We start from the raw sequence: 23,469 nt of genomic DNA on the forward strand, positions 1-23,469 counted from the left end.
AGACACCCCATACCCCCAACCATTTTAGGTCTGGCTTGACAATGCAGCTGTTGCCAGACCTTATGTGATCCACAAAAAAAGAGCATTAACAGGCACTAATGAGAGGGGGCCTGTGTCTCTGCCCACATGTTGATTACTCTTACATGGCTCTGCCAAAAAAAATCCCTGTCAGTCCTGTTCACTCCCAAGGGGTCCTCCCTCATGTAACATGGCCACTGTATTGAAACGTAAAGATGACACAGCGGCATGCAAGGGGAAACACTTGCTGAAGCAGTTTTGTTTCATCAATCCTCTGTAGCCTACCAGATAATGGGTGACTCAGCACAACATTATTAAGGTTCCATAAAACATGAGCTGGCAGAATCCTCATGATGTAATTTCACCTTCCATCATCTAGAAAGCCCATCATTCTGAAGCTCAGAAGATGAGGTGTGCTCTAGATAACACACGCTGACGTTGCATAATGATTATGACGGGATTGTCTTGATTGGAGAGTGCGTCAATGTCAAGACGCACTCACATGTGCTTACATATGAGTTTCCTCATCTGTCATAAGCACGGCTGCATTCCATAAGCCAGGTGGGATGTCATCGCAGGGGAGGCCATCGCCAAATACGCCTTTATAAGTGATAGACCTGAGGACTACCACATTTCCTATTAAAGCAGGCTGTGTCATCTGCAACAAAGGTTATGAAGCACGTATGTTCCTGAAATGTTGGCTTACATACATAGAAACAACATCTATTTGGTTAGAGTGTAACATTAATTTGTCAATGGTACTTTCTTTCCTGAAATACAAGATCTTGGTTTTAAACAAGTTGTATAAATTCCAAGCTAATCAATTCCTCCTTGTAGCCCTGAAATAGTGGCATCTAATAAAACCATGTCCTCTGCAAAACACAACCAAGAAAGATTCTCACTTCCCTTGGGAGGGATGCGAAAGGCAGATCCCTAATACATCCATTAAGAAGTGAGGCAGTGGAAAATGCCAAAATGACTGTGTGTCTGTGCTGAGGGGACTCTGCCTCCAGGACTTCATGCTGGCCTATGGTTTGGTGTAGAAATCACCAGCAAGGTGCACTAGTTATTGATGAAGGTTTTCTGTGAGTTTCTTTAAAAAGAGAAGGGTTATCTCAAATCCCCCGATATGTCTAAAATCTCCAACATGAAGAGCGTGTCTATTGGTTCTGTTAAAAATCTGATGAACTGTCCCTTCCGTCACATTCAGTCTCCTCCCTCTGTATCTAACCAGTGCACACTAGGCTTAAGGAAGCCTGCAATTCACTATTGGTCTGGGCCACCTAAAAGTTATTTGAAGTGTACCATTTATTTGCTTAATTTTTGTTCCATTACCCTTAGAGTATGGTTTCTATATCAATATTTCAGATTTTTCTGATCAATTCATTTTTCGCTTGATGTTTACTTTTTCTGTTTCTCTCCCACCCTCTTTACAAGCAAAAGATTGATAAAACCAAACAACCACCACTACCTTCTATGTTTTAGGTACCAACCAGATACGTGCCCGATTGCAACAAACTAAGTGTTCTATGATATATGTGAGCTAGACCACGTGGGGCTGACAAGCAAAAGACTGATAAAACAACCATTGCGGCCCGATACGAACAACGATGAAACAAGATATATGTTATTCGTTATTGTGTCTTTTGCAATATGTAATATGCAAATACCAATAAAAATATCTTTAAAAAAAAAAAGAAAAAAAAAGGTGAAACCAAAAACTCAATTCCACGTTTGCAAAAAATTAATTGAAATATCGTGGATAAATAAGTGAAATAAATTAATTCATATACCTTCTCAGCCATCTCCCTAAAATCAGTGTTTTCTCACGATAAAGCTTAGCCTAAGACAAAGGAAACTCATATCCCTTCCATGCATGCAACTGATCTTGTCTTCTGGGTGCTATGGTACCCCCTCATGGCCCACGCACCTGCACATGCTGCAGACAAAGCACTTGGGGTGGTAGGTCCTTCCCAGGGCGGAGATGACCTCGCCTGTGATGAAGTCCCTGCAGCTGTTGCAGCGGGTTCCGTACATCTCCTGGTAGTCCTTGGTGCAGATGTACTCGCCATTCTTGAAGAAAAAGCCAGACTGGGCCAGGTCACAGCTGCACACTGGTGAGGAAAGAACATAGAGAGCCGCGTCAGAGAAGTAACTCCGCCTTGAGAACATTTAGCTTGCAAATCTAATTCATTTTTCATTCATTCCTTCATTCTTTCCTTCATTTACTTATCCATTCATTCAATCGCAGTGGTAAGACAGGAGGCCCGGCAGAGTCCCTTTGGAAATATTATGTTGGGAAATGCACTTACTGATGAGCCACTGTTGAGCTCTCCCCTACCTGCAATAAACAGTTATGAGTCTCAGCAGTGATAGAAAACAAAGGAACACGCGTAGACCTCTAACTAACCCTACAAGTACCAGATCCCACCAAGCCACTCTTTTGAGTAAATTGAGCTCATAGGTTGCAGTAGGCCTTGGGAGGTGGCAGGAGGGATCTTAAGATCTAAAGCAGTCCTTCCAGCTCTATGTTTTTCTTTGTAGTCTGGCACTTCGGGGGTTACTTTCTGGTATAAATGCAAGGCTACAAGGTACTCAGGCCTGGGAACATTACATCTCTGGACCTGGGACAGTACAGTCAGACTGTATACACAGAGCCGAGAATCCTAAAACATCTGATGAAAACCACCTCGAAAAAAACAAATTTGAGGACAAACTTATTGAGATATTACCTGGCCGAGATTTTCTCTGAATAGGCCCTCCACAGTCACATGTGAAATTTGCAATAAAATATGGAATTTTCAGACAGGCCACAAGTGACCCAGCAAGCACAGTGGGCTAGCATACACTAGAGAAAATAAAAAAAACCTCCCTAAGAACCGTTTGAAAGAAAGGGACAGTGTGTTATTTTACAGCACATCTTCAGTAAACATTGGCTGACAAGCCGCACTTTTCACAAACGCTGTTGAAAAGGACTCGTGAAATATTGCAGCGCTTTAAGAGCATTACTCCCCTTCTGCTGTGAAGACAGCTATTAGGAGAGACATTCCCTGAATCTCCTCAGAAAGCTGCTGAAAAAGCAAGTCTTTAAAGAGCACCTTGTTGGCCAACGGTAAGGACCAATTGGCTGCTCGTCAGGGGCGTAGCTACCATTGGTGCAGTGGGTGCAGTGCACCGGGGCCCACAGCCCTGATAATTGTTGTGTTTCAATATTCCAACAACTGTGAAATGGGCCTTTTTTCTTTCCTTGCACCAGGGACCATGGCTTCCTTGCGACGCTACTGCTTCGCGTACGCCATGACAGCAGGCCAGGAACGTCTCTCTCACGCCAAATATGTATATGATTTTCTCCCCACTATCTTTTCTCCCTAGTGTGTCATGCACTATATACATACCAATATACACATGCATATACTACATCACGTATACCAAACCGAGAAAGGTGCACCCGATACCTGTGCCAATAAAAGGCTAGATAATATATATTCTGGCCAATGGTCTCAGAGGGTTGAGTCAATGCTGCTGGCATCTGGTTTGTTAAATCCAGCGAGTTAAAATGTACCTCTTCACCAGACCAAAGTCCATGAAATGAATCTCATTACAGAGATGAATAGTTTACACTAATTACTTATTGCATGTATAAGTCAGAACAAAATTGCAGTATGAAGCGCTATATAAAAAAAATACAAATGTTATTATAAAAAAACAAGTGTGCACCCAAGGAAACAAAAAACATAGTATGTCCTGTGCACATTAAATAACAACATTTTTCAAAACAGTGATAATTAACAAACTTGTTATCATCCTTCCTGTGACAGTAATTACCCTTTAAAAATGTCAGTATCAGCAAAGAAATCCTTTCTTATGGAAATAGTTCAAGGAATGCAGAGGTGAAACACATCGGGCACAAATAACTGGAACCAAAATCCCACCCAACTTTTATTTTTATTTTCTCTTCTTAGTCAATGCCCAAAATCCTTTCTGCAAGACCTGGTCAGTTGTAGAGCGATGGGGGTGACTACTTGAGGTCCAGGTTCAGGATAAAAAGGTGTCTCCAAAACTCAGATTTTAGTAATACCTGACCATTTGGAGTGCAATTTTATTTATATAACTGTCCCTTAAAAGCACAGATTTCACAGCTCAGCTGGTAACACCCTTGCACTGCCACTGAAAAATAATAAATCTGTGTTATAAGGAAGCATCAGGTGATTCCACCAATTTAAGCCAATTCTGGCTTCCAAGCACCCTTTACATTTGCAGATTAATCAGTTGTGCACTTTTTACGGTTCTGGTACTATGTAACAGTACTAGGTAATTTCGTAGCGCACCCCGCATCACATTTTGCGATGTAGGGCGCGCTACGAAATTCGTCTTATTAATTAAATTGTTTACTTACCTTCAATTATCCATACTCCGGTTTGTAGCACTCCCCACCCTGCCCCTCCCCCACCCCGCCTCCCTGCCCCACCGAAACACCCTCCACGGGCCGCGGCTGTTCCTACCTGTGAGCCACTGATTACACTTGAGGGAGTATCACCACTGAGCCACTCTTGGTGCGGAGACGCTATCCATCCTGAGATTCACATAATACTGAGTCACTGAGGATACAGAGCTATTGAGGACACAGACTCACTGAGCCACTATTGATACTGAGTCACGATGAGCCATTGCTGACAATGTGCCACTGATAAAGAGCCCTTGAAGATACTAAGCCGCTGATGATAGGGATCTCCGATGACGCAGAATCACTGGGAATACTGAGCCACTGATGATGCGGAGCTATTGATGACACTGAGCCACTATTGACACTGAGTCATAATGAGCTGCTGTTGATATTGTTCCTCAGATAAAGAACCCTTGAAGATACTGAGCCACTGAGGATAGGTAACAAGGGATGCTATGGAGCGATTGGGAATACTGAGCCACTGGTGATAGAGCTATTGATGACACTGAGCCACTATTGACACTGAGTCATAATGAGCTGCTGTTGATATTGTTCCTCAGATAAAGAACCCTTGAAGATACTGAGCCACTGAGGATAGGTAACAAGGGATGCTATGGAGCGACTGGGAATACTGAGCCACTGGTGATAGAGCTATTGATGACACTGAGCCACTATTGACACTGAGTCATAATGAGCTGCTGTTGATATTGTTCCTCAGATAAAGAACCCTTGAAGATACTGAGCCACTGAGGATAGGTAACAAGGGATGCTATGGAGCGACTGGGAATACTGAGCCACTGAGGATAGGTAACAAGGGATGCTATGGAGCGATTGGGAATACTGAGCCACTGGTGATAGAGCTATTGATGACACTGAGCCACTATTGACACTGAGTCATAATGAGCTGCTGTTGATATTGTTCCTCAGATAAAGAACCCTTGAAGATACTGAGCCACTGAGGATAGGTAACAAGGGATGCTATGGAGCGACTGGGAATACTGAGCCACTGGTGATAGAGCTATTGATGACACTGAGCCACTATTGACACTGAGTCATAATGAGCTGCTGTTGATATTGTTCCTCAGATAAAGAACCCTTGAAGATACTGAGCCACTGAGGATAGGTAACAAGGGATGCTATGGAGCGACTGGGAATACTGAGCGACTGGTGATAGAGCTATTGATGACACAGGGACACTGACACAGCACTATTCATACTGAGTCGTAATGAGCCACAGTTGAAAATGTGCCACTGATAAAGAGCCTTGGAGATACTGGACCGAACCACTGGTAATACAGAGCAGGGGATGATATGGAGTCGCTGGGAGTTCTGAGCCACTGATGATGCAGAGGTATTGATGAGACAGAGACAATGATACACGAATATTGGTACTGAGTCATAATGAGCCTCTGTTAATAATGAGCCACTGATGAGAGGGAGCTCCGATGACGCAGAGTCACTGGGAGTAATGAGAAACTGATTGTTATTGTTTTAGACAATGAGCATATTGAGCTGCTGCAAAACAAAAAACTCTCAGCTGCTGAATGAGACTGCTGTGTCGCTGATGGGCACTGTACCGGGACAAGAGTCAATGAGAATGTTGATCTGGTGATGGGCATCGTACTAGGACAGTAGTTATAATGAGTCACTGGTGGACTTGCATTGAGACAATAAGAGTACCGAGTGGCTGATGGACACTGTACTGAGACAGTGAGACAGCGAGAACCTTGATCCCATGATGGGCATTGCTCTGAGAGAATGACAGTACTGAGTTGCTGATGGGAACTGTACTGAGACCCTGAGAACGTCGAGCCGCTGAGGCAATAAGAATGCTGAGCTGCTAATGCCTCTGAAAGGCTCATAAAGATATGGCTAGTGATGGCGGTGATGTCATGCGCTGCTTGACGCTCATTGGCTCTGCTCCACCTGCCTTTCAGATGCTCCAAGTTTCCTTTCAGTGGGGAGATGCCAAGTCTCCTGAGCGTGTTCTGGGAAGGTGAGACGCGGAACCGCCGGAACACGACGGGGATAACATCCTCTCTGCTCAGCTGACTCAGCAGAATTGACCCATCCGTCTCTCTCTTAATGTAAATGTTCTGGGTCTGTGCAGTTTAGAGGACAGTAGGTCACATCCTCCGGCACGGCCTGGTGCCAAGTCCCGATCAATAAACGAGACGGTGAATTGTCTCCAAGGACAGGACGAGGCAGGAAGCCAGCAGCCTCGGAGATGCTTCCGTGTGTCGGGGAGAGGCGGGCCATCCCCCTCTAAAGGAAGCCTATAACAAACAAAGGATGCAGTTATGTTTACCCTTTCACGCACTAGCAACAATAATTCCAGAATCCCCTTGATGCAGAGACGTTTTAGGGCTTGTGCAAAGTGGGCAACTGCCCAGGGCCCCCACCTCCGAAGGGCCCCTGGAGAAGTGAATATTCGCTCTATTCCGTCTCTTTTTAACCTATTTCCCTTGCTAAATCTCTCTCTGCCTACCCTTACCTCTGACTCTTTCCTATATAATTTTAAGGGTGTTTGGGGTTCTGAGCAAGACATATTTCAACAGTTTTCTGTGATCCTGGTGACGTTTAACATATAATGTAGTTTTATTTGGCATCATACAAGATTGAATTAGCAGCAAATGAGTAATACAATTCAAATTTGTTTCATACAGGGGAACCCCAAAATATGACTTTCCCCCAAAATCCTTAAGGTGACCCTGGAGTGATGAGGTCTGTTTGGTTTTTCAGACCTATATCCGTGTCGTTAATGCCCCCTTCTTTTAAGCAGTACGAGGTGGCAAAATTATTTTCAAAACCTCACCAACATTTCCCAGTCACCGTGGCAGTGTGGGCGGGGCCTGGCAGTTGCTGCGTGCTTTTATCCAGTGTATGTCGCTGCGTCTATCCGCTGCTCCGTCGAACAAGGCGTACCTCAGGTGAAGTATATGACTGAAAGTGGCTACGCATGTTGGCTGAACTCAGACTGGCAGCCATGGTTGTTGAGTTTAGGGCTGGAAATAGATGCTGTGTATTCTGGGAAGCCACAAAGAATGGGCAGGACGTCCATGAGGGGCAGAGCCAGGAGGAGCGGAGTCAATGACATCCGGCCTGTGCATTTCTTGTTACACACTATGGGGCTTATTTACAAGTCCCTTGCTCCACCAGTACGTCACTTTTCCCCATATTAAATGTGAACACCTGCGGCGGAAGGGGCTAGTAAATGCGCCCCTATGGTCCCATTGAAGCGCTCCTCAAGCACACCTGGATCTCTTCATTGGTCACAAACAAACCACATCTTATTGGGCTCAAAACACCTACAGCCACAATCTATGTTGCAGAGTACAATACTGCTAATAAAAACTGAGGTAATGCATTTTCAGGAGAGTCCTGTATGTAGTGTGCAGTGTTTCAATTCATAAATTGCTCAGAGTTTTAGGCTGGACTGAGAATTTCACTTAACATGAAAATCACATATTTCTGATCTATTTAGCATAGATCTGTGGTTAATGTTTGTCTTGCCGTGACCCTAGTTTAAACTGCAGGCCACTGTCACAACTGACTCACACACCACCTGCAAACAGTGAAAACAAAAAAGCGATGGGTGGAGTTCTTGAATTAATCTCAGCTACAGGTAGTTAGTTACTCGGGTCACATTCTAACGCATCATTTTTTGCCCACTTTACCATATCAGATGAAGAGCACGCTTATGCAAATACCCCACAGTCCTGCTGTAATAAATAGTTATGTTCTTAAAGAATTAAACTTGGATTGTATGCCATAAAATGTTTCTTAGTGTGCTTACTCACACACACACACACACACACACACGTAGCTAGACATATCTGGCATTCGTACAGAGCGCACATAGAGCTATGATCTTATATACATATAGAACTTAAATAAAAAACAATTCCAAATATCACCTTTTCTCTTGAAAACTTGTGAAGTGAGGCCTTTGTGTATCATCTGCGGTCCACTTGCACCCACCACTTGCAGCCAGGGTAAAGAGCTTAAACAGAAGAAACTGCTGATTGTTCATGAAGTGAGGCTTTTGCTTCTTAGCTGCGATTGAGAGGGTGGAAGCCACTGTCTCCCTGGGGGCTACTGCTCTGAATGACATATTGCACCAAATGTGCTTGAACCCCTCAAGTTGTCTTAGTGTCTTCATACTGTACTATGACACAGTCAGGCTAGGGTGACCCGGTTTCCTTGATTTGCCCGGACAGTCCTGGTTTTCCAACAGCTGACCTGGCAAATTTCAAGAAATTAAGCTCATGTCCCGGTTTTTAGAGAGGGTCAGCTGAAGACGGTGGGATGTATCTTTTTAAGTTTTGCAAAGCAGGAATAGTTAGCAGCTGTTATAAGAAGCCAATTTACTTCACAGCCATGCTACTGACTTTAAAAATTGCATTTTATATACGTTTTTACTGCCTCTTCTGTAATTCACTGCTAAGGAGCACTGACATTCTTTGTGCTGGGTTGAAGTAATATTGTAATCCTTCTTCTATTTTTGGTAAATGCCCCGGTTTTTGGCTTTAAAATTCTGGTCACCCTAAGTCAGGCCAATCCAGCTTATGCAGTGAGACAAGCATCAAAGTAGCATTTTGTCTCCTAACCCCTTCGCTGCTTCTGTCGGCCAACGGCCATCACGAGCACTACCTCCGTAGTGCTGGGCACGTCCGTTGGTTGACGCGGCCCCACCCACTTCATCAAAGCGCTGCACCGCAGCAGAATTTGCGCCGTGGTTAAGCAGCTAAGGACTGTAAGTGACTCGCCTGATGTGTGAGTTAACCACTAAAAAGTGTTCTGAGGCTATGACATCCCCAAATGGTTATCCTTAGAGAATGCTTGCTTTCATGGTTTAGGTTTTAGGATTTCTCATGTGGTTCTTCTCATATATTTAGGAGGAGAACATTATAAAGACTTGGCGTTATACTTCAGAAGGGAGGCCCGCTTCCAGCTTTGAATTGGATGTGCATGCTTGCTGATCGTAGCTTCCTGAGTGGGTGAAAAGGGGAGTGTGCTTCTGCACATATGATACAAGGAATAGCCTAGTATCTTTTTTTTTTTTTTTTTTACATTTTTTAATTTTATTAATCCCACACTTCCAAGACATGATAGACATTTCATAGTAATAACAATTTTACAATATAATCCTTCTATGCAATTCGTACATTATATAATTGAGCCTTCTCAGTATAATTAATCAAAATAACACGCTGCACAAACATAAATGACCACAGCCTGAGAAAAAAATAAATAATAATAAAGTTAACTTAAAATTTCAAATATCGCCATTTGAGCTTTGGCTTAAACAGTGTGTCTGCCTTATTATGTTTACAACTTCTATTAGTCTAATGTTATATTCCATAACTCCTTACTATTTGCATACTGTTACTCTCAGTCATTCATATGGGCCCAAAAAAGTTCCCAAATCATAAGACCCAATTTCCGTTTCCTTGCCCCCTTTAACGAATATAAACTAAATTCCAGTCTAGCTATTCTATATAGCTTAGCCCTCCAAACCTCGAATCTTGGAGGCTCAGGACAAAGCCAATCCCCCGCTATATATAAACGGGCTATAGTCATTGCTACAAATAAAAAGCGTCTATACTTGTATAACCTTCCCCCCCTTTGAAACTTCCTGCCCCACCCCTAAAAGCATCAAGGCAGGAGTTATACGAACAGGTCTCCCTAATATGTCAGATAAGAATCGTTCCATATCTAGTATAAAGGGTTGCAATTTAACACAGGTATAAAAAATATGATCTATATCCGCATCGGATGAAGCGCATCGAAAACATTTACCATCATAGCGGCTAGCTACCCCATTTTTTCTTCCGCGCAGGTGTATAGTATAACCTGAATAAAGTTTTGAAAAATTGTATTTGTAAATTTGCTGACATAAGGACATCCCTAGCTCTTGTAATCGCTTCCTCCAGTGAAATATGTAACTCATTTTCACCTAGAGTCTCCACCCAATATACCTTATGTTTTTCCAAATCATCATTCTTACCTGAACTTAGAATTTTATACAACCCACCAATTCTACTATGTGCCTTTAGAGCCTCCATCCAAGGGTTAGATATCAATTTCAAATTCTGTTTGAGTAAAAAGTCCCATATTTGCAAGAACTTAAAAAACTGTGCTTGTGGTAAGCCATGAGCCTGTGCTAATACTAAGAACTGTTTGAGTGTTCCACTTTGGTCATATAAGTCGCCTAGGGCCAGATGTAGGTAATTCCTATTTACCGACTCTTAAATACCGACTCATACCGAATCGGTATTTAAGAGTCGGTAAATAGGAAGGAGGCAGATGTAGGTAAAATATTACCGAATCTGTAAGAGTCGGTATTTACCGAATCTGTAAATACCGATTCGGTATTTCACATTGATTCCTATGGGTCTTGAAGCCCATAGGAATCAATGTGAAATACCGATTCGGTATTTACAGATTCGGTAAATACCGAATCCTGCAAGGGTGCAGGGGTTGTCACTTTGACACCCTCTAGCACCCCAAGTACAGGCATGTGTGCCATGTGGCACACATACATGCCTTAAGGGCATGTCTGTGTGTCACATGGCACAGGTGTGCATGCACAGATGTGCATGCACACCTGAATTCGGTATTTTACCACCCAATAGGATTGGGTGGTAAAATACCGACTCTTAAGGGCCTGTGGCACTCTTAAGATTGTCACCTACATATGGATTTACAGATTCGGTATATTTACCAATTCGGTAAAATACCGAAGTGGTAAATTTACCAAATTGGTAAATATACCGATTCTGTAAATTCAGACCCACCTACATCTCAAAAGCCAAATACCGGTCGGTAACGGCCGAAATCGGCCGTTACCGACCGGTATTCGGCGACCTACATCTGGCCCCTAGTGTCTTAATCCCTTTAGCCTGCCAGGCCCTTGCCACACTGTCACCACAGATAGTTGGGAGCAATTTTGCTGCATTTAGTGGGGTATAATGAGTCAAGATTCCTAAATTAATTAATTTGCGTACTTTCTTCCAAATTTTACTGGCTGCTGCTACCGTCTTGAACCGAGTTCTTTTGTAATAACTCCATTCTATCTCTCTGAATAGACTCCGATTAGCTTCCATTCCTAAGGTTAATTGGTATATAGAAATGTTAGATTTTGATGTTATTGTATTATTATCCTCTTCACCTCCCAACAATAAAATGCGCATCCTTTGCAAAAAACAAACATAATAATACAACACAAAATCAGGGACCGATAGTCCCCCCCTGTCCCTTGATATCGTCATAAGCCTCATTGCTCTTCGCGGCTTTCCCGGGGTCCATAAGAATCTAGCACACAAAGCCTGTAGTTGCTGAATTTGAGCTGGCAATATTTCTACTGGTAATGATCTAAAGAGGTATAATACCCTTGGTAAGATATTCATTTTTAATATGTTGGTTCGACCAATTAAAGTGAAATGTAGCCTCCCCCACTTCTCCAAGGATTCTGCAATGTTTCTATAAAGTAAACCCCAATTAGCCTCAGCTACCTCAGACATTGCTGCCCTTATCTTAACCCCCAAATAAGTTGCTTCTACAACTACTCTAGAGTCATTGACTTTCACTATTGGAGAACAGACCAACTGTGTTTTCGAAGCATTTAACTTGTAGCCAGACAATTGACCAAAAATCTTGGCTAGACGCTCAATTTCTATTAGAGCCAGGGCCGGATCTTCTGTAGTCACCGCAATATCATCTGAAAAAGCTAAAACTTTATGAGGGATGTTACGTACCCAAAAAGGTTTAATGGCCTCACTACTATAGAGCATAGCAATGAAGGGGTTTATGTACAATGCAAAAAGCAGGGGAGAGCAGGGCATCCCTGCCTCGTGCCTCTAGTAATCTGAACTATGTCAGAAGTCATACCCATAGACGCTATTCTAGCTGTTGGTGCCTCATATATAATTTGCAATGCTGTCATAAATTTCCTAGGAAATCCCATATTTTCCATTAGTAACCATAAATACTTCCATTCCATGCGATCAAACGCTTTTTCAGCGTCAAGTAATATCAGCCCCAAGCTGCGTTTCTCTACCTCGGCTATATCGAACAAAGTAATAACTTTGTTTATATGTGCCACTGTTCCTCGACCTGGAATAAAGCCATGTTGATCATCAGATACTAATGGGATGATGACTTTTGATATGCGGTTTGCCAAAATTTTAGAATAAATCTTCCCATCACAATTTAAAAGTGTTATGACCCCGGGAGATCGATCTCTTTTCCCTTCTTACTAAAGACAACTATAATAGCCTCATCCCATGATTTTGGTGCTACCCTAGTTTGAGCAGCCCTAAATGTATCTAGCATTATCTCTTTAAGTTCCTCAAAAAACAAGTTGTATATTTCCCCTGGTAATTGGTCCGATCCCGCTGCTTTCCCCATTGCTAACGTTTTTACTGCGATAGCTATTCAGGGGGAAGTGAAAGCACTAGAGGCTGAGGTTGCAAAGAAAAGGGCAAAAATCTTGGGAGTATGGGACAGCGAAAATGCAAGAAAATATTTGGCACAACGGAAGATCTGTCATGAGTATGGGGAAACAGTAGGAAGACCCCTTGCCTTAAAGCTGCGCATGAAAGATGCGATTCGCAATATACCATCTATGAAAGACAAGGCTGGGATTTTAAAGACTGAACCCAAAGATATACTGGCCATTCTTCATGACTTTTACTCAGCACTGTATAAGACTGAACAAAGTAACTTGGAGGAGCTAGACCTTACTGTACTAGAAACATTCGCTAACCTAGATCCATTAGTGGCGGATTTATTGGAGGCACCTTTATTAATGGACGAGTTAGCTATCTCAGTAAAAACGTTAGGAATACACTAGTATCTGTAGTAGATTTATCTACTTTCTGCCATTCTTAGATGAATTTAGAGTTCATCTGTTTGTGTCTTTTCGTTTAGTTAATTTGCAACTTGTACATATGTAACTCTAACCACTAGTATCTGCCGTAGTCTTATGTACTTACTACCATTTTTATGTGAATTTAGATGTTATCTGTTTGTATCTTTGCCTTGAGTTAATTTTCAACTTGTATATATGTAACTCTAACCCCTAGTATCTGTAGTAGACTTTTGTACTTACTACCATTCTTATGTGAATTTAGAGTTTTTATGTTTGTATCTTTTATGTAACTCATGTACACTAAAGTCCTTATGTAATGTAACTGGTCCTTTTATAAAGCGCTCTGACCCCTTCGGGTAAAGTTTGCGCTATATGAAAATCGTGTTGAATAAATAAATAAAGGAATAAACTAAGGAAATGGCTGCACATGGGAAAACGAAAATTAGCAAAAACAAAACCTTGTGGAACATCAGAGAGAAGAGAAAAAAGAATGCAGCATCAACCGGACCAGGACATAGCATACTAAAATGATCAGAGAAATGAGATAAAGTCAAGAAATTCCAAATCCAGATACTTCATTGTTAGTGTAAATCAGAGATAAAACAGACTCAGTAACTGTTTTGAAAGCAGCAGGAACAGCCAAGTATCCATTAAGAAATGTGTCCCATAGAAGACCAGTGGGTGCAGAAAAAACTTTGGACTTACCTAGAATAAAAGAGCTGTTTTATTTTCATGGCCGAGAAAATACTTGTGGCATTGAAGGAGATTACGTAAAGGATGCCCCACCAGAAGCAAGGTAGTTTTCAGTCATCCTCCATGTGCAAGTGGTCTCCCTACTGCTCACAGTCTGAGTGACATAAACATATTACGTCAGCAGTCTCACAGCTGTCAACTCAGCGGGGACACATAGAAGACTAAAGCCTGATTTCAAGTGGGTCATTATTTTCTCACTCCTATGTAAACCCCTGTTTGCTCAGGGGTCAGAATTATGAGTTTGGTTGTTTTTAACATTTTCAATAATTATCGGATGTGTTAAATACCTCAACCTCTTTTAAATTTCCGCAGGTCAAACTTGCTGAAATTTACAAGTGAACAGTATACGGTAATCACCATATTATGCAGAATTGTCTGCGTTAAACACCAAAATCCACATGCTACTCCCCAAAAACGTGTAATTGTAAATTATATTTAATGCACCCAATAAATAATGTACTTTGAGGTATCGCTATTTATGAGGTACGATAAATGGCATCTTCACTCGTAATTGAAAGAGTTGTTGAAAGACAGAAGGGCCGCTCCTATGGAAAGGGTGGATTAAAACCCAAACTGGAAAGAAGTAAGAAGAATGTTGGTGTCAAGGTAGAAGGAACGTTGATTGTGGGCTACGTACTCAAGAGGCTCAGAGAGAAAAGGTAGCAGAGAGACAAGGAACAGTTTAGCTGCAGAATCTGGGGCAAGTGACATTTTTTTAAAGATAGGAGGAATGGTGCGTGCCTATACAGGGGAGGAAAGATACCACCTCAAAGTCACTAAAATGGGAACAGATAAAACATTGGACAGGTTGTGTGAAGGAGTAAGAGATTAGGGAAGGAGATTAAAAGAAGCAGCATGGGATTAACCAGAGGAAGACAGAAAAGGACATCAGAAACAGAGATTGTTGAAAACACGAAAGTGAAGAAGATGAAGTAAGGGACAGGGAAACAACCTTTACAACGCAATCATTGCATCGCACTACATTTACAACGCAGTCATTACATCACAACATCCTTTACAATGCATTTCACTACAACGCAATCATTACATTGCATGTCACTACAGCGCATGACACTACAACGCATGTCACTACAATGCAGGCATTACATCACACGTCATGACAAAGCATACCATTACAACGCATAGTACCCCTACACTATCCAAAACATACTCTACTGTTGCACCCCTGGAGTAGGAACAGTAATTTTTACCCATACACTATCCAACACTTACCCTACTGTTGCAGCCACTGGAGTTAGAATATTAATTTTTATCCCTATAGTATCAATCAATCAATCAATCAATCAATCAGAGCATTTGTATAGCGCACTACTCACCCGGAGGGTCTCAAGGCGCTGGGGGGGGGGGGGGTCCGCTACTGCTCGAATAGCCAGGTCTTGAGCTGCTTCCTGAAGGCGAGGTGGTCCTGGGTCAGGCGGAGGTGGGTCGGCAGGGAGTTCCAAGTCTTGGCGGCCAGGTAGGAGAAGGACCTTCCTCCTGTGGTGGCTCTTCGGATGCGGGGGACGGCGGCGAGGGCGTGGCTGGTCGATCGAAGCTGGCGCGTGGGAGCGTAGAAGTTGAGGCGGCTGTTGAGGTATCCTGGTCCTTGGTTGTGTAGGGCTTTGTGTGCGTGGGTGAGGAGCCGGAAGGTGATTCTCTTGTTGACCGGGAGCCAGTGCAGGTCTCTCAGGTGTCCGGAGATGTGGCTTCGTATCCAACACTTACCCTACTGTTGCAGCCACTGGAGTTAGAATATTAATTTGTATCCCTATAGTATCCAACACTTACCCTACTGTTGCAGCCACTGGAGTTAGAATATTAATTTTTATCCCTATAGTATCCAACACTTACCCTACTGTTGCAGCCACTGGAGTTAGAATATTAATTTGTATCCCTATAGTATCCAACACTTACCCTACTGTTGCAGCCACTGGAGTTAGAATATTAATTTTTATCCCTATAGTATCCAACACTTACCCTACTGTTGCACCCCCTGGAGTTAGAATATTAATTTGTATCCCTATAGTATCCAACACTTACCCTACTGTTGCAGCCACTGGAGTTAGAATATTAATTTTTACCCATACACTATCCAATACTTACCTTAAATGCAATGTAATGGTATGCGTTGTAATGGTGTGCGTTGTAAAGATATAATGCAATGTAATGCAATGCGTTGTAAATGTAGTTTTCAAAAAGATTTTGTAATGGCATGCGATGTAAAAGTATATGTTGTAAAGAATGTTGCGATGTAAAAACTAATGCTGTAGCAGAAGCACTTTTGGAGAGATTAAGGACCAGGTGGGCTGCTACATTTTACACTCTTTGGAGTTTTTATAGGCTTCCTTTAGTAGCTCCCAAATAGAGCACATTGCAGTATTCTAGAGAGGAGGTCCAGCGTCTTTATTAACATTTTCAGAGTGCCGAAGCACTTGCCAGCCACATAGCTGATTTGAGGTTCAAAAGAAAAGATTAGTACCGAGTCCAACTCCCAAATTTTAAACCTTCGGCTTAGGTTCAGGGATCCGGCCCCGGGAATCCGACCACCACGCCGTTGACCATATGGAAGGAGGAGTCTTGCCAACTATCAGAATGTCCGCTTTATTAGTGTTGAGCTTTAAGCAGCTCTTCGTCATCCAAGACTATTGATTCTAATAATGCGTTTCTTATTAGCTGCAGTTGTGTAGGATTTTTCAAATCCATAGCTGAAGGGCCCAACTCTCACACAACTCTTGTGCATATATAACCATGCACCTACATCTACAGGGCTTTACATTTTCGAGTTTTTGAATACATAGACATTCCTGGTAGTGTGCCTGGAAAGCTGTGCCAGTTGTAGATTTCCAAACATACTATTGGGAATGAGATGTGAATTTCCCAGTAGTGATTTATGCACACTATCACCCCTCATTTGATTAAGGTAACCCACTGTGCAAATGCATATTTTTTCTTTTTCTTTTTGTTCTCCAAGAGGAATTCAATTAAAGAAACCCTGTCCCCAAACCCCATGAAACGCCAGAGGGTTATATTCCTCTTGCTACCATGGACAGGAAATGTATCCAACCCTTTGCTGGATCAAATATCCATCCATTTCACGGGCTGGAAAGTGGCAGATAGGAGTTTTTCATGGACAACAAATTCATGTCTTAATCTTTCCTTGCAAACCATTCACTTATCATTCCACTCTCCATCCCTTGCCTGACTTTACTACCGTGAGAGTGTATGCATTTGCAGCATTCAATTGTGCAGTAGTAAAACCATCTACGCCAGCTAGCCTGTAGTTTCTTGCCCTTATGGGTATCGGGCTCAGCCCTTCTAGTTTCTGTCCCATTTATATTATACCAGCAATATTATCTATTATTCATTCACTACTGGTATAATAGAAAATGCTTGCCCTCGCTGCAGCCTGAGGCAGTGACATCTGTCTTATGGCTGGCACTGGTACATGAAGGCGCCTGCACCAGACATCAGACAGATTGTCTGGGGCTGGCGAAGTCTCAGCCCTGTCCTCAGGGCTTGTCACGCTTCACGGCCTTCCCATCTGTGGCACGTTGAAGTTGAAGTGTCACCAGCAGAGATAGCCTCAGATTTAGGCTTCAGCCCTCTAGTGTCCAGGCTACACATCAATGAGGCTGTCACTTCTGTGTCTCCCATCTTGTCACATGGTGTGGTTGGGTCAGGAGCTCCACTGACCCCACCTCACACTTTGACAAGATGGGAGAGGGTGTGGTGAAAAGGCACAACACTGAAAGTTGGAGTTTAGGCATCATGACACAGACTCCGACTTTCAGCTTCCTGCTATGGAGCTTGGGGCAGAAGGGAGCTATGTTTCTGTTCTGAGGGTCAACGCGGCACTGGCAGCAGAAGAGGACCAGTAAGGCAGCTCAGCGTAAAACAATTAAAACTCTCAAATGTTGTATACAAGATTACATCATGTGTGTGTGTGAGAGAGAGAGCAAGTAAGTAAGTAAAAGGTTTATTGTATCTGATTAATTAAAACCATTACAAAAATACATTTGAGTGCACGTGTCATCATTAAAAAGTCTTAAAAAGAGAAATCATGATTATTAATAGTTATAGTAGTAAAAACAATGGGGTTTGGGAAGTGACCATAGTTTGTTATATCTTGTCTGGGCCGACGTCTTGGCTTGGTAATTTCAGCTCCACTAGTTTCAGGAATTCCACCAACTTCCCATTTAATGACGGAGATCCTGGATCGAAACATGCAAGAACTGCTTGTCTGCATGTGCGTATTCTATGTTCATTAAAAGACATTTTTAGCAGAGCTGCTCTTTCCTCTTTCAACCTCAAGCAGGTACATAGCAAATGTTCAATATCTTCATTCCCTGCACCACATAGCCTACATTTTGTCCCACAGTTCCTTCTCAACCATGGTTGTAAATGTGGTATAGCTGGTAGGATTCCTAGCCTATGTTTTAAAAAGGCTTCTTTTGATTTCCTGCAGTACCCCAGTCCAAAATACGGTTGCAACCCGGGTGATTTATATGTACACAGAGTCATCCAGACGTGACGCCTATGGGAAAAGGTAGCTTTGTCCTCTATGTGCGGGAGTCTCTTTATACTCTTATTTGCTACACGTTTGAATTGCGCATGCGGTAGTGGGATTTCCCATAGTTCTTTCAATCCTGTAACAATCAAGGACTCCTCCAAGTATTTTTTCCCCTGGCATTTTGGAGCAGCTGCACAGGTCTTGCCAAAGCTGATGGTTCAATGTACACATCAATGAGGCTGTCACTTCAGTGTCTCCCATCTTATCACAGGGTGAGGTTTGGCCAGGAGCTTCACTGACCCCACCTCACCCTTTGACAAGATGGGAGAGGGTGCGGTGATTAAGCACAAAACTGAAAGTTGGAGTTTAGGCATCATGACACAGACTCTGACTTTCAGCTTCCTGCTTTGGAGCTTGGGGCAGAAGGGAGCTATGTTTCTGTTCTGAGGGTCAACGCGGCACTGGCAGCAGAAGCGGACCAGTAAGGCAGCTCAGCGTAAAACAATTAAAACTCTCAAATGTTGTACACAAGATTACATCATGTGTGTGTGTGAGAGAGAGAGAGAAAGTGAATGTACGTGGGAATCTGTTGTCAGTATATGTGTCTATGTGTCTATGTGTCTGAGAGTGAGTGAGTGATGGGGGAATGAACAGGAATAAGTGGCGGTGAGAAACAGAAACTATGAGCGGGAATGGGTGAGCCAGAGAGAAAATAGGTGACACTAAGGATGAGAGAGTAAGCGTGAGGGTGAGTAAGAAGGAGTCCAAGTGAGTGATATTGACAATAAATGAGTGAGTGAAAGTAAGTGAGGATAAATGAGTGAGTGGGTGTAAAAGAGAGTGTGTGCATGTGTGTGAATGAAAGTCAGTGAGCGAAAGTGGGTGACAGGTTTTGAGTGAGAATGAGTGAGTGTGAGTAAGTGAAAATGAACTAGTGAGACTATGAGAGTGAGATTAAATGGGAGTGTGAATGTGTGTGAAAGTGACAGTGAGAATGAGTGCGAGAACATATGAAAGAGTGAGAATAAAGGAGTGTGAGAGCATGAAAAGAGAGTGTGTGAGGGATAGTGATAGTGTGAATGAGTGAATTTAAGGGAACATAAGGAAGTGAGAGTGTCTGTCTTAGTGTTATTCTTCTGGGCCTGCCTCTGGCTCTGCCATAGTACAGTTTATTCTTGGCTTACATAGACATATTAGAGATATGTTTGGAATAAGTGCACCCAGATCAAAATGTTAGTGCTAGCACGCTAGATGTATTTCCTGGGATATGGATCACCCGTGACAAATCTATTGTGTGTGCATACTCAGCGGCTGCTCCTTCGTAGTGGTGGAGGAGCATCGCCTCACTATGAGCCAGCAAAAATACAATGATAATAAAAGACTTTTATTATAATTTTATTTTACTGAGCCAATGCCAGTCTAGGGCGGGGCTGGGCCATGGCAGGGAGGAGGAATGGTGAGCACTGTAAGTGCACATGTCGGTTTGGCCGGCCATCATAGGCCGGGCAAACTGACGTGCAGCCTTAGGTTTCTCCAACCCAGCTGCATCCACAGCCGGGTGGAGAAACGTCACAGACTCCATGTGCCTGAGCGAGCATCAGACCAGCTGCTCAGGCCAATCCCATTGCTTCTCTCCTGCTTGGTATAGTATGAGAGGAGCATCAGGATTTCCTGAAGGAGTCTGGGAGCCTGTTCTGTGTGCTGCGTGCTGGGTGGCAGAGGAGCACTGAAGCGGGCGGCAGAGGAACACCGTGGCAGCCGGTAGTCAGGTAAGTCTGATTTTTTTTAATTTATATTATTCTCCCCTGCCCTCCTACCCCACTTTATATGGCAGCAGCTGCCACTGTGCATACGAGGCATACTAGATGTAACTCTTGGTATAGGGGGATACGGTAAAATGCTGACAGTAGCATACTGGACGTTTTCTTGGCATGGTCGCGCTTGTGGCAAAATGCTGGTACTGGCACACTGGACTTAGATCTTGGCAAAATGGGCATCCATGACAAAACGCTGGTGCTGGTACACTAGATGTGGTTATTGTCAAATGGAACACCCATGGCAAAATTCTGGTTCAAACATGCTCACTATAAATCTTGGCATTAGGGAGGGCACCCAAGGCATTCAGGGGAGGGGATGGGGCAGAGAACCACGACAAAATGCTGGCCACGACCTAAAAGAGGTACTTTTCGACATATGGGTCACCAATGCTAAATGGATGCAGTGAAAGGCAACATTCTGGCACTGGCATATTGCATAAAATTCTTGCTGTAAATGATAAGCACGGGTTAATGGCTTGGATGACTAAGCGAATGAGGTCCAAAATGTGCTTCTTCCCTATGTACGTATGTAAGTGTATCTAAATAGTGCAAAACATTTTCAGAGCCATCCAGATCTGCTTTTAAGAGTATGATTCAAAGAGGAAGACCTTACAGGTTGGGATGGAAGGTCCCTTTGCTAGCATCTGAAGCTGGTTGCTCTACTGGAACTGCAAATAATGTCTTCGCGAAAAACCCCATAGTCAGGCATACATAAACGAACATGCTTTTATCTGTTTTACTATAAACAACCAAAACGTAGAGTACCATGCTAATGATTTTTTTTTATTTATTTCCTATTATTTTCTTTTTCATGCCAGTCGAATTATGTTAACGTGCAGTACTGCATGGTGGCCTAACGACGCCATCTGTCTTCTAGCCACATTTACTAGTCACGCGAGAATCACCCTCACGACTGATTACTTTGTCACTAGAGCCCTTTATATTACTAGCCGGCTTATTACAGTTTTCAGTTAAGTACCCTATATTTAGCAAACTTTTTTTTATACTTTCACATATCAAATATCCGAGGCTAATCTCACCAGCACAGTCTGTGGCTGACGGTAAAACATCGCCCCAGCATTCCTCTTGAACTACAAACATCGCAATGTCTTATATAGCGGGAACTCAGCTGCACCTAATTACCACGGCTGCCAATACAGTCTACTGGGTAAAAAACCGCCATTTGTAGTAAAAATGCGCCAGAAACCTCACGACCCAGAAAGGAACTTAAAAGCAGCCAAGCGGCCCCTTCCCATGCACAGAGAGATGCTAAAGTCAACTCGTGAAAATAAACGCTACATGTACCCTCGGATAATCTGAAAACAGATGTTCCACTGGAATTATGCAGCAGGAGAGGACCAAATGATGCACCTGGGTCGAGTAAATTCTGCAGCACGAAAAGGCAAATTATTTGGCAAAATGCGGCACCTCTGTGTAATACTTTTTGCTTCGTTATTCCATAATTTTTAAACTTGGTAACATGCTCTGGCCATTGGTTGCTCCTCATTAGTACCAGTTTAACAACCAAGTATATCAATAAGCAACATGAAAGTGCCCAGTCCAGCTTTGGAAAGGACCTTCCCCTGTTCAGCAACGTGCTGTCGCATTTTTAGCAACTTTTGTACCGTTTGAGCTAGAAACAGATTATTTTTATTAGCATCTGCAGATTATGTGGCAAATGATGAGTTATGTGGCAAGCGCGGCAAATCTATAATTATGCAAAAATCACCTCGGTCGCACGATCTCATAATTCCAGTGGCCCTAGCAAAGACTGGCTCTAGTGCCACTCCCAAATAACTCCATATCATGTATCACACCTTCAGTCAGTGCTAGCTGTTCAGCTGACAGCACTTTGCATTCTGGGACGTTTAGCTGTATTTTTCTTATTTATTTATTTATACGTTTTATATAGTGCTGCAAGTTACCTCAACTCCACCTAGATCGCTGTGTTCGCCGAAATAATGGGACTACAAACCCAGAATGCAATGTCCTGGTAGCTACAAAGCCAGGACTTGCGGAGGTGCTGCACCTGGCATGGGTCCACTGAGCAGCTACAACAATGCACAGGTGCATCTTTTACATTACACAGACACACATTCATTTATTGTAAGCACAGGGATATTAAGTGATTTGCCCAGAATCACAGGATGTTGAGCAAACACCAAGAATTGGTTCACCAACTCCAATGTCATCGGCTCTGGCTGTTGCAGCACATCCTTGCCCCTGGACAAGATATCAGAAAAAGGGGTTCCACAAAACATGTTTCAGACACAATTGAAAAATATGTGATCATGTGGAGTATAGCCGGCCAAGTGTTGCCATGTTAGTAGGAGGCCAGCCACAGTTTTCCAAGAAAGCCTATGGGACATTTACATACACATGTGATATAAGTGATTCAAGAGGATATGTACAGCTTTATTCTCTAGCGGCATCAAGAGTCAATGTGTTAGCATAGTTGGCTTATAAAGAAGATCGCCTTCCAAAGCTTCAGTGATAGCTGCACAAGAAAGCATTTAAATTTGGTCTACGAAGGAAGTGAGGACAGATGGTTGGCATACTTCACAATATTTGTTATATTACGCTTTTGGACTCAGCTGGTGGACTCAGCATTATGGATTGGAACATGTTAAACAAGCACCAGCAACTTTAATCAAGGTCAAATTCATTTTTCGTAAGTCACTGGTAAATTAAGTGCTTTTGACCAGGCTCACATGATGTTGAGTCAATGCCAGGACTCGGACCCAGGTCCCCAGAACCAAAGTCAGCACCTATGGCAACTGTAAAGTACCTGTGATGTAAATAACAAAAATAATAATAAATATGTCAGTACTTAATGGCAAGACTGGACTTACTGTTTCTAAAAAAGTAATATATTTAAGAAGCACAACAATCAGAAACATAGAAGAAAGGCTACAGTGGCACATACAAACAGCAACTTTAAGAAGGGCCAGAGAGTCACACAGACCCAGCAGCGTAAAAGAAGTAGAATAAAGGGGGATAGCACAAGTGATATAGATGGACAGCAGTGGCATGTTCAACCAGCAACATTGAG

General features: G+C 42.8%; 1 protein-coding gene across 6 annotated transcripts in view; it reads right to left on the reverse strand.

Moving 5' to 3' along the window:
• The window catches only part of ABLIM3 (actin binding LIM protein family member 3), a 432,795-nt gene that overhangs the window by 174,427 nt on the left and 234,899 nt on the right, over positions 1–23,469 (reverse strand). For all 6 annotated transcript variants that reach the window (XM_078652993.1, XM_078652990.1, XM_078652989.1 and 3 more), the window contains exon 3: positions 1,949–2,132. In XM_078652993.1, coding sequence (XP_078509119.1) covers positions 1,949–2,132 — 184 coding nt within the window. The remainder of the gene's footprint in view (positions 1–1,948; positions 2,133–23,469) is intronic.

This window comes from Lissotriton helveticus, chromosome 7 (genome assembly GCF_964261635.1).
Source record: "Lissotriton helveticus chromosome 7, aLisHel1.1, whole genome shotgun sequence".
NCBI classification, from domain to species: Eukaryota; Metazoa; Chordata; class Amphibia; order Caudata; family Salamandridae; genus Lissotriton; species Lissotriton helveticus.